Source organism: Typopeltis vanoorti, chromosome 9 (assembly GCF_054136105.1).
Source record: "Typopeltis vanoorti isolate ZY-2024b chromosome 9, IOZ_Tvanoo_1.0, whole genome shotgun sequence".
NCBI lineage: Eukaryota > Metazoa > Arthropoda > Arachnida > Uropygi > Thelyphonidae > Typopeltis > Typopeltis vanoorti.
The window spans coordinates 11,812,988-11,829,589 of record NC_143557.1 but is presented as its reverse complement, the minus strand read 5'-3'; the positions used below and the strand labels follow the sequence as shown (position 1 = coordinate 11,829,589).

At 35.1% G+C, this 16,602-nt stretch overlaps 2 protein-coding genes across 5 annotated transcripts in view; both read left to right on the top strand.

Moving 5' to 3' along the window:
• LOC150102886 (MICAL-like protein 2) overlaps positions 1–3,906 on the top strand; it is a 183,899-nt gene extending 179,993 nt beyond the window's left edge. For all 3 annotated transcript variants that reach the window (XM_090397859.1, XM_090397857.1, XM_090397858.1), the window contains one exon: positions 3,484–3,906. In XM_090397859.1, coding sequence (XP_090253985.1) covers positions 3,484–3,906 — 423 coding nt within the window. The remainder of the gene's footprint in view (positions 1–3,483) is intronic.
• A 1,384-nt stretch (positions 3,907–5,290) lies between these two features.
• Positions 5,291–16,602, top strand: part of LOC150102885 (uncharacterized) — a 269,877-nt gene continuing 258,565 nt past the window's right edge. For both annotated transcript variants that reach the window (XM_090397856.1, XM_090397855.1), the window contains exon 1: positions 5,291–5,864. In XM_090397856.1, coding sequence (XP_090253982.1) covers positions 5,295–5,864 — 570 coding nt within the window. In that variant the 5' untranslated portion in view covers positions 5,291–5,294. The remainder of the gene's footprint in view (positions 5,865–16,602) is intronic.

Genomic DNA, 16,602 nt, shown 5'->3' with positions numbered 1-16,602 from the left:
GGGATGGTGATGTGATTCAGCATGGATGTACTGGCCGGTATGAGTCTCCTTCCTATAGACTGTGAATTGTAGGTTACCATCTGGTTGGTGTAGAATTAAGAGGTCTAGAAAGGCTAACTGCTTATTTACTTCTACTTCTAGGGTGAACTGGATCCTTGGATGAAGTGCATTTATTTTTGAAAGAAACTGTTGTAATTCTCGAAGTGCCCTTCCATATGGTTAGGTCTGGTTTATATATGTATTTATATAAAATATATATATATATATATATATATATATATATATGGGGAAAAAAAATTTTTTTTTTTCCAAAATGAATTTAGGAAATTTAACTTTAGCTACTTAGGTGGCGCTTGCTAAATATATCAGGTATTGTTTAATTAGCCTTTTTATTCTACTAATAAAGAATATTTTACGTGAGTTAATTCCATTATTATAATAGTAAGTCAGTGGCATAGCTAGATCTTTTGCCGCCTGGTGCAGTCCCTGAGTTAGCCGCCCCTCTCGATACACAAAAATACTACAAAAAGTCGACACTACATATAGGGAAATAAATTAAAACACTATGTTTATTTTTAAACTTTAATTCCAACATTCTTGCTTTTCTGTTAGCAAAATCGATGGCATTGTCGAAGTCTATATCATCACTTAGTTGCTTCTATAGACAGTTATGGCAAGATTTCTAAAACGCAAGGTACTCATTGTAGATTTTAGATAATTCTTCATCAATTTTAATGTAGAAAAATTCCTCTCCCAAATAGCAACACTTACAGCAATTGTGAGGAAAATTCGCAGTAATATTACAATATTTGGAAATGAGTTCTCGAGACTGTATTTTAGAATAAACTGCAAAAGTTCAAGAGGACCGTCCTTCCACATTTCTGTTTTTTCTTGCGTAGCAGAAAACAATAAAACTGAAGTCTTTTTCTCTCAATGAGGAACTCTTCCTTATTAATGCCATCGTGATCATGATTTAGTTGACATTTGTATTTATCATTCAAAAGATTTAAAAGGAGTAAGGAAGACATATTTTTCGGCAAGAACATGAAGCTGTTGAAATGACATGGCGACTTCTTGGATCACTCTGTCCAGTGGGAAAAAAAAAATTCTCTCCTCAACTCAGTTTCGTATGACAATTCAGCATCTCGTGATTCTTCACCTGCAATCAGTTTTTTCTTTCTACACTGATGATCCATGACTATCCCGAGATCATCACAAATTTCTTTGGCTTATGCTACTGAATTGTTATCTAATTCGTCCTAATTTTCAGTTAAAAATGATTTTAAAGCCTCGAGTTTTATGTCACATTGTGGTATATTCAATCGTTTGGTTTGGAGATGCTGTCGAATATCAGAAAAATACTTTGCTTCTTTTACTTGCTCGATAACTTTACTTCTTACTTTTTCCTCCCTAAATTTCTATAAAGTCGTCCTGAATAGTTCTCAATGGCCTGAATAGTTCTCGTAGCAAGGGGGGGGTGCAGACCACCCCTTCTGCACCCCCCCCCCCTTGCTATGCCACTGTAGTAAGTAACTCATATTATTGTATGACTAGGTTATGCCTGTAGGTATTTACTTCTTAAACAGATGCACATGTTAACAGTAATATGAACAAGCATATGAGTGAGAAATCCATATATGACTGACATAACCCATTAACATTGTATAAGTTTGTTATTATTATTATAGGCTACCCCATGGAGTCCTCAGACTCACTGGGAAGGCCCTAAACATTATGCCAAGCACTATCCAACACACACACTATCTATCATAATTTGCTTTGAATTCATTCACTATCATGGCTCCCATAACAGACTCTGGAATCTATTCCATTCATTCACCACCTCGAAGCAAAACATCTAGTCCTCACACTCCTGCTAAGTACACTCTTTTTCAATTTCCAAGGATAGACCCCAGTTCTCCCACCAACAGACCTGTTCTGAAAAATTTCCTCTGTATTAATCTCTTGTAAAATTTATATTCAGTAGTTTGTATGTCTGAATCATATCACCCTTTTTCTGCCTGTCAACCAATTTCTGTAAACCACAGATCTTCAACCTGCCTTCATCAGGTTCATTCCATAGACCTGCTACCATCTTGGTCACTCTCCTCTGGATTCTTTCCACCTCTTCCTCATCAACAAGAAACCCAGGTGACCAGTTCTGGGCGCCATAGTCAAGATTGAATCTTATCAAGGCTCAATAAAGAGGAAAAATAACCTGCTTGTCTCTGCTTGTCAGAGTATTCTTCAGTAACCAAGTAATCCGATGAGCTGCTTTAGCCACTTTTGCTTTGTGCACTCTAAACTTTAATTCCCTATCCACTAACACTCCGAAATCTCTGGCTTCATCAATTTCCTGGAGTTGTTGGACTGCCATGAAGAATGCTTGTAAATAACAGAAGGGAGCAGGTGAGAGAGAGAAAAATGGCTGTAAATTGAATGATATGGATTCAGCACTTCTGTAAAATTAGGAGAAAAAATGGAAGTTTTGAGAAGTGCATGGACACGTTGTTCAATTCCCTAAGTGATTTAGAAATGCATAACCAACGTATAAGCCTGTCTACGAGAATAGTCTCTTGAAGACAACTGATATGCTACTACTACTTTTAAAATACTTCTTACAGGATTTGTTTTAATTGAAGAAAGCAAAGCAACTGCTTATAATTTCTTTCATTAGTGATTGGAACAGAATAAACTAAATTAATTAATCTATCTCTTATGCAAGAACTAATTCTTCATATTGCAAGGAAGTAGTATTGTCTGTCCATATGTATTTTTCTCTATTTCTGGAAGGCGGAACTATTTCATTTTTCTACTGTTAAATTCTCTCTTTCATTAAAAAGAAAGAATCGCTGAGAAAAAAACTCCATCGTTACAAGGAGTGATATAATTTGCCTGCTCTGCTTAGTTCACTTAGAGAACTAACTGTATTGAAACTTTACGTAGTTTTACATGGAATGCAGTTTGATTGATTACCGTATTGTTAATTTTTGACCTACGGTTTTCTTATATTAAGTTTTTTAATTTAGTAGGTGCAGTGTGTAATCTTTGTTGATTACACATCTTAATTTTGAATGAAACTGTCGGAGTGAATTATTATTAATTCACATATTATTTGTTTACTAATTATTGTAAATGATATTTCATCAAATTGTTTATTTTGATAAACTTGAAGTAATTACTGACTTCATCTATAGTAAATCAAGATAAGGTTCTTTCAGAATCAGGTATACTTGAGTCTGAGATCAGTAGTAGCATTTCCTAGGAAGACAGACCTGTTTGAATTTTGGCATTTAAAAACAGATGCAAATATTAAAAACAAAAGTTATTGTTAACCATTAGTTATGTTATGTTTGGTAAAGAATTGGCAATAAAAATATTGTCATAAGAATTGATAATAAAATATTGATGATGTGCATTTATTTAATACACACACACACACACACATATATTTTTATTTTTATTTTTCTTTTATCTCAACAGATTTTTTCACGAAAATCATTGGTCGATGGTGGTAGAAAATATGAAGTATGCCAAACATGTAAAAATAGAGTGTTTATTCTGGAGCGTCTTATAGTTGATGGAAAACTCTATCACAGGACATGCTTTAAGTGCTGTAAGTGTAATACTTTATTGAAACCTGGTGCTTACATAGAAGGAGAAAATTTGGGGACTTACGAATGTGCAGTGTGTCCAAAAGATGATATATTTACATCACAGTATAATTCACAGCAGAATGATAACTCGAATACTTCAACTTGCATTAATACACCAATATCATCTAATGATAATATAAAAGATAGGTGTTTGTTAGCAATACATCCAAAAACTTCTAAGGAGCAGCTTGATATAATTGCTGATCAAAATATTATTGTAAAAAAACTTGACAGAAAAGAAAAAGAATGACGATTCTTTATCTACTTTTGAAGGAATAAATTTGTCAAATACTAATACACAGCTTAAATCACATTTAATTTTAACAGGAGAAATAAATGATTCACAGATACCAGAAAGAAATATTGAAAATAATCAACCTTTTTCTGTTACCAAAATGTCTGATTTTTTGCATACTAGAGAGTTTCCTCCAGAAATGATAGAAACACATGAAAAGAAACAAAAAAATGCTATGTATTCAAATTCAGGAGCTGTAGAGAAATTTAGGAACTTATATATAACATTGTCTTCCAGTGAAATTCCTTCTTCAAAGACTGATTCTCAGTGCCAAAATATGTTTCTTTCAGAAAATCTAAAACCAGTTTCTAATCGCTCTCTTAGTATTAACTGCCAACAAGAACACAGCCTTGCAGATAATGTAAAAATCTTATCTTCATCCAGTTCTACAGCAGATTCATTATTAGAATTTCCTGTTAACAAAGATTCTAATTTCCCTTTAAATTCCGTATCAAAATCTATGTCCCGATCAAATACTGTTGCTGATTTTCGTAAATACTTGAGAAATTATGATAATCAGTTTCACTCTGAAATGCCAAAAAAAGTCAGTTCTAATGAAAACCTAAATTCAGTGCCTCATAATGAATGGAGTAAAAGAACTTTTGAAGTTAATGATGTTAATGGGGGTAATGTGAAAAGTGAAGATAGTTTAAGTAATGTGTTTTTGAAAAAAGCATCTTCTAACCATAAAAGTTTTACTTCAAAGACTGATGAAAAAGAAAAAATTCATTATCATGCATCTGACATTATTTCCCCAAATATCCATGATAAAATACTGAAATTTGAAGAAAAAATAGCCACAGCAGTTCCCAAAGCAAGATTTTCATCTTTTCATATTAAAAAAACCTGGAAATCACCCCACATTTCATGATAATAAACAAGAGCATATTTCTTCTGAATTAAATAATGAATCACGATTCTCTAACTTTGTAAGTGAACAGGAATCAAATGTATTAAATGCTCCAACAGGAACTGTAGTCAACACAGAAGAACTCATAACAAACACAGAGCATGAATCAAGGCAAGTTACTAATGTGAAAAAAAGTACTCTGTCCTCATCTTTAGAATTAGAAAATAAATTTTCTTCCATAGATGGCTCTATTAAGGATTTTACTGATTTTGACTATCCATCAGATCTGAATCCATTTGGTGATGAATGCGAAGTTAAAGAAAGATTAGTACTTAAAGAAACACCTACACGTGAAAAAGATTATCCACAGACACTTAATCCATTTAGTGATTTTGAAGAAATCCAGAATGAACAAGTAAAAGAAGATGAATATGATAAAAGCTGCAACCCTTTCTTGTCCTCTTCCTCGGATTTTGATGATGAGGATCCAGTTATGCCCAATTCTCTAACACATGGGATGAATATGAAGCCAGTTCCTGCAGGCAGAACAGATACAGTGAAGAGAAGCTTAATAAATGAAAATAAAATGCACTCTATTATTAATTCACAAAGAAGTTCTTCTTTAACACAATTACAAACTGGCACTCTTAAGGGAACAAGTAAGAAAAGAAAGGCTCCAGTTCCTCCTTCATTAACTGAAATAATTTCAAAAGATGAGAACACAATAAATCAAATTACTGAGATTTCTGCATCTCCACAACATACATCTGAAGTTGAACATGATTTGACATTGAATGGCACAGTGTCTGTTTTAACCCATAAAACTAAGTCTGCACCACCTCTGCCACAAACATTGCATTTGAATACTCCTGGAGCCACAAGTCTTAGCAAGGAATGTGACAAAAAAGATTTCACCATTCTTGATAATAGAGCAGAAATAAAAAATGAAACTACAAGCAGAAATTTATTATCTATCACTAAAGAAGAAATTTCTCCTTCAGTCCCCAGTCCAATCAGGAAGAAAAGACCTGCTCCTCCTGTTCCCTTACCACCTAGAAGACAGGTAATTGATATAAATCAGTAAAATTTGATCAATTTTTAATATTTAATTGCTGTTTTTATGCTATAAAAAAAATCCAAAATCGAACATACTGATAATGTACATAAACTATTCCATTTTATCTCTGAAAGATTCTGTCCAGATTGCCACTGTAAACCTATTGGACCTGGTGCTTTAGGGTTATTCCACCTATTGCTCATTTTAAACTGCTATCCGATCATACGACTTTTTTTTTTTTTTTTTAAATAATTTTGGTACGTGCAATTATTATGATTATTATCTTCACACTTCCATGGAATCAAGGACTTATTATTTCATTATGGGAGGTCACTCTGTCACATACACAAATCATCATATTGTTTTACATTCTCTGCAGTCACCACAATCTCAACCATTGCATTCCAGTCATTCTCCATGCAAAAAGCTATCTACTTCTTGCTCCTTTGCTTATAACCTTTCTTCATAACTAACAGAAACCAGAAACAACCTTAGTCAGTTAACACTGGACCATTTGCAATATCTCTCATCCTTTTAAAACTAGGTAGCCAAATCTGTGCACTAGAGTCCATTTTTTGTGGCCCAATCAAGGCCTTATATAATGGAACCATAATACCTTTGTCTACAAGTTAGTGTCCTCCACATTATTGTCAGGGTTAGTTGTGCTGTCTTCACAATTTTAGCAACATGCTGTCCAAATTTTAGGTCCCTGTCTACCATCACCCTCAGATCTCTTGTTTCCTCTACCTCCTCCACTATATCTGCATGAACTGTATACACTAATACCCCATCTTATAATGCTTTTCTTTACAACAATCTGCTCATACAACACCTTTCAGTTATCACCAGTTCCTATTTGTATGATGCTGTATTCGCTCAAATGACGGTTTTGGCAACATTATGCTCCTGGGAATCAACGATACACTTTTTGTGAACTGTTTGTTTACAACATCTTTACTCACTGCATATCTGTGTTTTTGTGTCTCACTGTGAATTATAAACTGTTTATAACTATTATTGTATTTTATTTTTGTTAATAATGGCAGATAAAATTCAAAACAAGAGTGCCGTTGTTTCCTCTGAAAAGAAGAAAATACATAAACCTATTAGATACTAAGATTAAAATTATTAAATTGTGATCACAATGTATTGAGCACTGAGAAAAGTTGCTGGCTAAAGTTACCTTGCACTACTGTTGTTACATATGTTAAAAAGAAAGATAAAGTGAAAAGTGCTACCATAGTTAATACTACAGTTGCCCATAAAGGTACTAGTCTTATTGCTGAAATGAAAGAAAACTTTTAATGGTGTAGGTTGTTGACCAAACTGGTTGGTGTGTTTTTTTAAACCAACCTATTCAGAATAACTTTTATGTTTGAGAAAATTATTATTATTATTATTTTTTTTTTTTTTTTTTCAGAACTGACATGTGTGACTTAATGTAATAAAAAATAACTAACAGTGGGTTTATGGGTTGTAATGGTCTAATAAACTTACTATTTTTGCCACTTAAGCTAGTGACTTCATCTGAGTTGGGATGAACATACAAATATACAAAAAGCGTATATGTGAATGCTTAAAAACATTATTAAACCACATCTTTTTCCCACATCTACAAGTGGGAAAAAAAAAAACAGTGATTCATTATACGATCTGGAACCTAACTTGTCATGTGAGGGGCATATGCTTGTACTCGGCATCCCATGCTTCTTTCCCAAATTTTAAAACCTTACACTATATAGCACTGAACTGCAACCTAATGCTCATGCACATTCACTCAGTTTATTTAAGTCCTCACATAAGGCCACAATGTCTGCTTTACTCATCTTAGTTCTTCCCAACTTTGCATTATCTGCAAACAGCTAAATATCCTCATTCACACCTGCCCATTGTCATTAACATATGAGTTAGCCAAATTGGCCCTAAAACAGACTCTTGAGGTGTCTGTTTTAGGGCCCATTAGTGATTTTCCTCCAGTCCAAATCGCTAATCTGTTATCCAATCCCTTCCATTCCAGTTTAACTATTAACTTCTCATGTGATAGTCTATCAAAAGCCTTTGCAAAATCGAAGTATACCACTGTGTGAGCATCTCCCTTGTCCAATGAACCTGTCACCTTACATTCATGTTCATAGAAACTGTATCACCTTTCAACTGTCTGTCAGCGGCACCCTGCGGGTTAAACTTTTTCTTGTCAGAAAAAACTACTCTTTTCCATTGATTAGGAGTCCATTTGGCATGCTATCTACACCAATTTAACTGAGCCAGTCTCATTTTTTTGGTAAATAAGAGCTTCTTTTCAGGATGCCTGGCACTCGGTCACTGTCGAATACATTCTCTCCTGACAGTTACAGAGCTTGCCACAACTTCTGTTGTTTTTTCCAGTTCTGTTTCAGTTTCAGGATGACACACTGCGATTTTTGAGGCAGAGCTGCTTTAGAACTTGATCTTGGCATGATATAGACCAGCATTCCTCAAACTTTTCCTACGACAGAACACTTCACAAATCCTGAAATTTTGACGGAACACCTTGGTTAGAGTCAAGTATCATTGGTTTCATATTCAATATTAAGCTAAGCGCACACTATCGCTGAAGCAGGCTGTATTGCAGGCCTGTAGTGTATGACAGTGCACTACAGACATGCCGGGCCGCAGCGCATTGCATTGGTCTTGCTCGTGACTACATGTTTCCTAGAATAGATACCTCTGTACTTCACTCGGCTCGGAGAGGTGTCGACAACTGCGGGCAGCTGAGTCAAGGTGACTGCGCACTGGCCTTAATAGCACAACCCACACAAATTGAGGAGTGCCTGATTTTCAAACATGTTCGAACTTGTTGCAGCATTTAAAATCATTCCAAGCTCATATCAATTTTGATAATTTTTAACGGAACACTTATTCACTTTCCGCAGAACATAGCTTGGGAAACCCTGGTGTAGACCGTGGCTTTCTTCCTGTCCTCTTCTCCCTTTCAGCAGATCTGGTTTCATTCACTTGTGAAAGCCATACCATACTATAGTAGATTGACTACAGGACACCTTTTTAGCTATTTCATGAGAGGAATAGCCTTCTCTACTCAAAACTTGAATCACACTTTTTCTGTGAGGTGTAACTGCATGTAACTAGCAATAGCGATTTCAGCATGAAATATGAAAACTAGTTCTTGCTGTCTTATTTATAGCATGAAAAATTCTGACACAATAGCATCAACTATTACATTATACTGTGGGAATGATAGATGATGCAATCCAGTGAAATATCTAATGATAAACCAATGAAAATGACCAGATTATTAAAACATGACCTTCCTTCAGCAAATGCATACTGCCCATCAAAGAGAATATTCATTGTTGTCAACCCAATTCTTGATCTTAGTCCTCACTAACTTTTCCAACACATTAACCACACCACTTGACAGACAAATTTGCCTATAATTTGAAACCTGAATCATATTACCTTCCTTATGAAGATGTACAATCTTGCCTTCCATTCTTTCTCAGCTTTAGAACTTGACCCAGTATATTGGAAGTTTTTCCACTTGGTTATGCTATAAATTAAAGATACCAAGAAATTATATACTTGGTTTGATCCTTTATCCAAGCATAAGCAAATATGTTTGCTCCTGAACTATTTTCAGAAATGGAGCAACTCGTATAAAAAAGCTAAGAGTTCACATCACTTGCCTAAGTATCCCATAATTCCAAGCACATCTCCTTGTGGACATGTATAATGCTAAGCATTAATCTCTAATTCAGAGTATTTTGATAATAAGGTGTGACACTTTATGGCTACTCGTATATGAAAATATGACTTCTGCATTACTTCAACCTTACTTTCACCTCTGGGTCTGGCTCCCATTGATGAGACCTCAATAAAGGTGAATATGGAATACTAGGGCAAGTGATGTGAAGTCATTAGCTTTTTTATACGAGTCGCTCCAGTCTTGAAAATAGTTCAGGTGCAAACTTCCTTGCTTACACTTGGATAAAGGATTAAACCAAGTATATAATTTCTTGGTATCTTTTATCAAAGGCACCTATGCCAATTCAACTAAACGCCTCAAAGTTAATGGGTTCCTATCAGACCCGGTAAAAATACGAAAAGGAGTCAAGAAAGATTGCCCTCTTAGTCCACTGCTCTTTGCATCGGCTCTTGAACTTTTCTTGCAGGAAGTAGTAAACAATGCACATGCTGTGCAAGGAATAACAGTTCCTTCAACTATAAAAGAAAATAAGTTATTAGCATATGCTGATATAGTGGGAACTTTGAAGGATAATGATTCCATATATATATTTTTTGGTATTTTGGAAAAATTCAGTGAAAGCAATGGATTAATTATTAATGCAGACAAGACAAAATTAAAAGTTTATGGAAAGTGGGATCTTGGAGGCATTCCTTTTGGACTAACCCTTCATTATACTTGGAATTCCCTTCTCCATTTACTCAATATTACCAGTTCAAGAACTTATATACAAGAACATTGAAACTTTAGAAGACTGGAAAATTGGGCCACTTTCCTTTTCTTCTAAAGCCATAGTACTCAAAACTATAATCTTTCCTGCTTATTCATACATAATGAATATTACAGACATCACAGAAGCTGAAGAAAGCAATTATATAGTAAACCTGTGCAATTTTTTTGGTCCAGCTGATACCAAGAACTTATAAAAGAATTTCTTCAACTATCAAAAAAGCATGGAGAATTTGAACTTTCAGTCTTAAAATTCTGCAATACAATACAGCTTCTAAAATCCATAAAATATTGCAGACTAATCACACATGTGCAGACCTTATGTGGTACTACTTGGGTTTTCATATTCCCCTGTTTGGATACGTGTGTAGAGGCTTAAGTGCTGTGAGGACATCATGTTGGAGGCTTAATGGATTTTTTACAACACTCAAAAAGAATTAAAATAGAATTTAATACTTCCCATATTTCGTCCTAGTCACTAGGACATCTACGGGGATTACAAAAACAATTAATGTAACATATACACAAATAACAAACAATACTAAGCCCAACCACATGGGTGATACTAAAGAAAAAAGTATCGTCATCACCATAGCGGATAAGGGTAATGCCACAGTCATTCTTAATACCAGTGAATACAATTGTAAAATGAACATTATCCTCCGCGATCGTGCTACCTACATCCCACTAGAACACGACCCCACAAAGACACAAGTTAAGAAACTAAAAATCTTACTCAAAAAAGTATCTTCCTGGCCCCCTGACGTCACGAAAAAACTTAAACCTTTCCGCTCCCGCCCCCCCCCCCCCCCCCAATATACGGTTTACCAAAAATCCACAAACCCAATTCCCCACTCAGGCTTATAGTAGATGCCACCAATGCACCTTGCTATAGACTATCTAAACAGCTGGCCAACTCTCTGATCCCCCTCACCGGAAGGTCCCCTTCCTATATAAAAAACTCGAACCACTTTAAAGCCCTCACAGAAAATTTAACCTTGAATAAGACAGACATATTGATAAGCTTTGATATCTCCTCTTTGTTTACCAATATTGCCTTAATTGACACCTTATCTCTCTTAGAAAACGTTTTTCCCTCTGACATCTTAGATCTCTTTTCCTCTGCCATTAACTCTGGGTATTTCTCTTGGAACAACAAAATCTACAAGCAGATAGAGGGAACTACCATGGGTTCCCCCCCTCTCACCCCCCCTTGCCAATTTCTATATGGAAGATTTCAAAAAACGAGCCATAGACTCAGCCCCACTCAAACCTTCTATCTGGCTAAGATATGTAAATGATGTGTTCTCTATTTGGCCTCATGGCCCAGACTTGTTAGACTCCTTCCTCAGTCATCTCAATAGTCTACATCCAAGAATCCAGTTCACTATGGAAAAGGAAAAGAACAATTGTTTACCCTTCCTAGACACCTTAGTCACACGCCTGCCTAATGATACACTTACCTTCACCGTATACAGAAAACCCACACACACAGGCAGATACATTCACAAACTCTCCCATCACCACCCCTCTCAACAATATGGCATTATTAAAACTCTTACCAAGAGAGCCCACAATCTTTGTTCCAGTGGAACTGCCCTCACTACTGAGCTTAACCACATACACAGCACCTTCCTCTCCAATGGCTACAGCGATCACAGTATCAAAAAAAATAATCAACCCCCATTCCCCGTCCTTCTCGTCAACAAGATTTTAAAAATGCCATCACCATACCCTACATCCGTGGCACATCCGAAAAAATAGCCAAGATACTGAAACAGTACAACCTACACGCAGCATATAAGCCCCACCGCAAACTTGCTACGCTTATCCGTTCTACGAAAGATCAGCCCTCTCCTCTCTTTCTGCCTGGAGTTTACAAAGTACCCTGTTCCTGTAAGCTGGCGTACTTTGGACAGACAAGCAGATCAGCATCCATCCGTCTAGAGGAACACAAGTCTTACATCTTCAAACACAATTATGGCCATTCAGGCTTGGCTGACCATGTTCTGGCCACCACCCACAGGATATCATGGAAGTAAACCACTATTCTCCACCACAGCAAATTCAAGAAAGAGAGACTTTTCTTAGAAGCAGCAGCAGCAGCTCTCAAAAACCAACCAAATCTCAATAAATACGGTTGCATTAAGCTTCCGAAGATTTGGGAAACACTCATCACCAGAGTTCCCACCTTACATTCCAGGCCACCTACTACTGCCCTTAGAGGGCGCTCTACCTAGATAGGACTTTAGTGTCACCCACGTGGTTGGGCTTAGTATTGTTTGTTATTTGTGTATATGTTACATTAATTGTTTTTGTAATCCCCGTAGATGTCCTAGTGACTAGGACGAAATATAGGAAGTATTAAATTCTATTTTAATTCTTTTTGAGTTTTGTAAAAAATCCATTAAGCCTCCAACATCATGATCCCCTGTTTGGAGTTAATGATTATAAAGGTCCAAAAGCTGAGATTATTCCTGAATACTATAACACTCTGTGCTTAACTCTAAGACTGCTAAAACACTCTGGAATTGACATTATTTCCATTAACTTTCCATCAGTCTCTTTCACCACGAGGTTCTTCGGTCTCTTTCATCACGAAGTTCCCCAGTTGGGTATTGACAACAATATTTTGTTTCATTACTTGATGAAGTTCCAAGGGTACCTTAACAGGAAGGATCTTGCTTGGAGAATTGGATATGGTCGCTTTCCAGTCACTGCCATCAAATGGAGGTACGTTAACATCGGAGATCCAATCTGTGACATCTGTTACCAATTGGAAACAGTAGAACATGCATTCTACAGCTGCCCTTTTGCTTTGCGTATTTGGAACAGATTATATAATGTGTTGGGCATTCCATTACTTACAACAGAACAGGTTATTGTTTTGCAATACCCACCACCTGTCAGCAATGGGAAGAGAATTTTGATTTTTATAATTAATGAATTAAAATACCATTTATGGAAGGTAGAAAGAAACATGGATTTGAAAACCAGCAATATGACATAGAAATGCTATTGCGGAAATTTTATTGTTCAGTCAGATGATTTTTGTATTTAGAAAGAAACATTATAGGAGATATCAAGTTTATGACTAGATGGTGTAGACCACCCACATTATACAATATTCACCAGAGGGAGATAAAAATCTGTCTCTTCTTGCTATGAGAGGTTTTTTATATAGTTCCATCCTCTTAATTCAATGTGGTCTTATAGTCACTTGCAGGGATGACTCAAGAGCAATCCCAGGCAGAGAAGGCCAACTCAAGGCAATTAACCCAGATGGGGCTAACCACCTGGGTATCAGTCATCTTTGCACTTTAGTTTCAGTTGGCCTTTTGGTTGTTCATCTATATGAGACTGGCGAAAAAGGAAAACTGATAGCCTTTGGCTATATGATGATATAAAAGAGCTGAGGACTTCTCTCTCTCATGTCTCTCTGTCTTTTCTTTTTCCTAATACTATCAGGCTCTCTTGCATCCCTATACAAACTACTCTAGGCCTATGATGAGCAATCTTTTACTTTTTCACCTCAATAAAGTTCGAAACCAGTCTGGGTAGTGATCCTTCCCATAAATCATCATCATCATCATCATACATATCAAGGATTTAGGCCTAGTATGGCTTTAGAAGTCATCGTTGAATCGTTTAAGAGGACGTCCTGGTTTTCTTTTTCCTAATGGCTTGTACTTTAAGGCTTGTTTTGGTAATCTTTCTGTTTTCATTCTTTGAACGTGTTCCATCCATCTATGTTTATATTTTTTAATTTTTTCAATTACTGGTTCTTGGTTTAATTCTTTCATAATATCTTTGTTTCTTTTGTGATCAAATAGGGTATACTTTGCAGTTTTTCTCATAAACTTCATTTCTGCTGCTGTTAATCTTTGTTTGTCTTTTTGTTTTATTGTCCAGATTTCGCTTCCATACATTAAGACCGGTAGGGCTAATGTATTGTATACTTTTAGCCTGGTTTGTTTTTGAACTAGGTTTGGTTTAAATATAGAGTTAATTACTCCTGTTATTTTTAAATATTTTGCAATTTTTATGTTTATATCTTTTTCATTTTCATAAGTGATCATACATCCTAGGTAGTTAAATGAATTCACCTGTTCTAAGATCTTGTTATCTAATACTATTTTAGTTCTTGCTGGATCTTGTCCTTTAAAGGCCATAGTTTTTGATTTTTCTGTTGATATTATCATACCATAATCTTTGGATATCTCATTTAGATTTAAAATAGCTTTCTGTAAGTTATCTTCAGAATTTGTAATTATTATTTGGTCACCTGCAAAGAGGAGAGTGTTTAAGTTAACTGTAGGTGAAAGTTTAATTCCTTGATGTAAATTTTTACTCCATTTTATTATTATTTCATTTAAGTAGATATTAAAAAGAGTTGCTGAGAGGGGACATCCCTGTCGGACCCCTTGGTTTATCTCTCTTGTATATGATAGCTCGTGATTTAATCTTATTTGTATTTGATTATTTTCATATATACTTGTGACAGCTTTTAAGATATTATTTGGTATTTGTCTTTCTTTTAATGTTAAATAATATGTTTCTTTTAACTTTGTCAAATGCTTTTTCAAAGTCAATAAATGCAATATGTGTTTCTAAATTATATTCTCTTCTTTTCTCTATTATTAATTTTAGGCAGAAGGCTGGGTCTATACATGATCGTCCTTTTCTAAATCCATTTTGTACCTCTAGAATAAAGTTTTCGGAATATTTTATTAGTTTGTTATTTAAGATTCTGCTTTTTGTTTGTTATTTAAGATGAAGTATATTTTGTAACATGAATTTAGTATACTGATACCTCTATAGTTTTTAGGGTCATCTCTATTACCTTTCTTAAAGATAGGAATCACAATTGCTTTTTTCCATTCTATTGGGGGGATACCAGTTGAGTAAATTTTATTTAAAAATAATAAGAGTCTTCCTTTGAATCTTGTTCCTGCGTATTTATATAGTTCTGAACCTAGCTTATCTTCTCCAGGTGATTTTCCGTTTCTTGTTTCTTTCAGGCTGATTTCTTCCCAAAAATGCATAGCATTATACATGTCTGATTCTTTAACGATACTTGTGACATAATGATTAGAAATATCTACACGTTTACACACGAATAAAAATTTAATTTGCCAAATATTTCAACCTGAATATTACAGACCATCTTCAGTGGCTACATAGGAATAGTTTTAATAAAACAAGGTGGAATACGAACAATTGATCATTCACACATAGAATGAGCCGCGTGATTTCTTATCGCTAAGTATTAGAAGTGTAAACATTTTTAAAGTCATAATTAAAGATATTAATTCAGAAATTCATGTAATAATCTTAAATAACATTAGACTAATATAGGAAATTTACATAAAAAAAAAATTGTGTTATCCTGATTAAACTTTCCCAAATTTTTGATATAGACATACAGTCATTACAATTCAAGTTAGGACGTTGAAGTAAGTCCTCTACACTTTCTTGAAATAAACGTTAATTTGTAGCAACATCTGTGTAGGAGGAGAGTCTTGGATCAAAGGATGTTGTGGCTTGTTTCTAATCCATGTTGAGCTAATCCAGATTTCTCGGGTTTGTTGTGTTGAATTGATGATTGATGCTCTTGAATTCTTTTTTCTATGGAACGTCCAGTTTGTCCAAAGTAGGAAAGATTACAGTTACAAGGAACTTGATACACACCAGGTAGAGACAAGGTTGAGCATTTATCTTTAGATGAACGAAAATGGGTGGATAATTTGTCAATAGGTGTATAAGTGGCTGTTAAATATTTCTTCAGAATTCTTGAAATTGGTTCTGAAATCCCGGAAATGTAAGGAATTGGAACTCGACGTATTGAATCTTTGCTATTCTGTGTTGGATTGTAAGAATCAAAAAGATGTTGTGTACTCTTTTTGGAGAAGCCATTTAGTTTCATGTGATGTTGGATAGTCGAAAGTTCTTTCTGTAATAAATGAGAAGTTGAACAATTAGTTTTGGCTCGTTGGATTAAACATTTTATGATTCCTGTTTTTTGACAAGGATGATGAGCAGATTCTTTGAGAATATAACGACCTGTGAAAGTTGGTTTTCTGTATCTAACCCAAAAGGATGATTGAGGGAATAAAGATGAGAACAGGACTTCTTCTAGATGTTCCAAATAAAAGTTGGCAAGAGCAGGAGAGAGTGGACTTCCCATGGCTGTTTCTTCCACTTGGTTGTAAAATTTGTTTTGACATAAGAAATATCCAGAGTGCATTACGAAATCAAATAATTTTATAATAT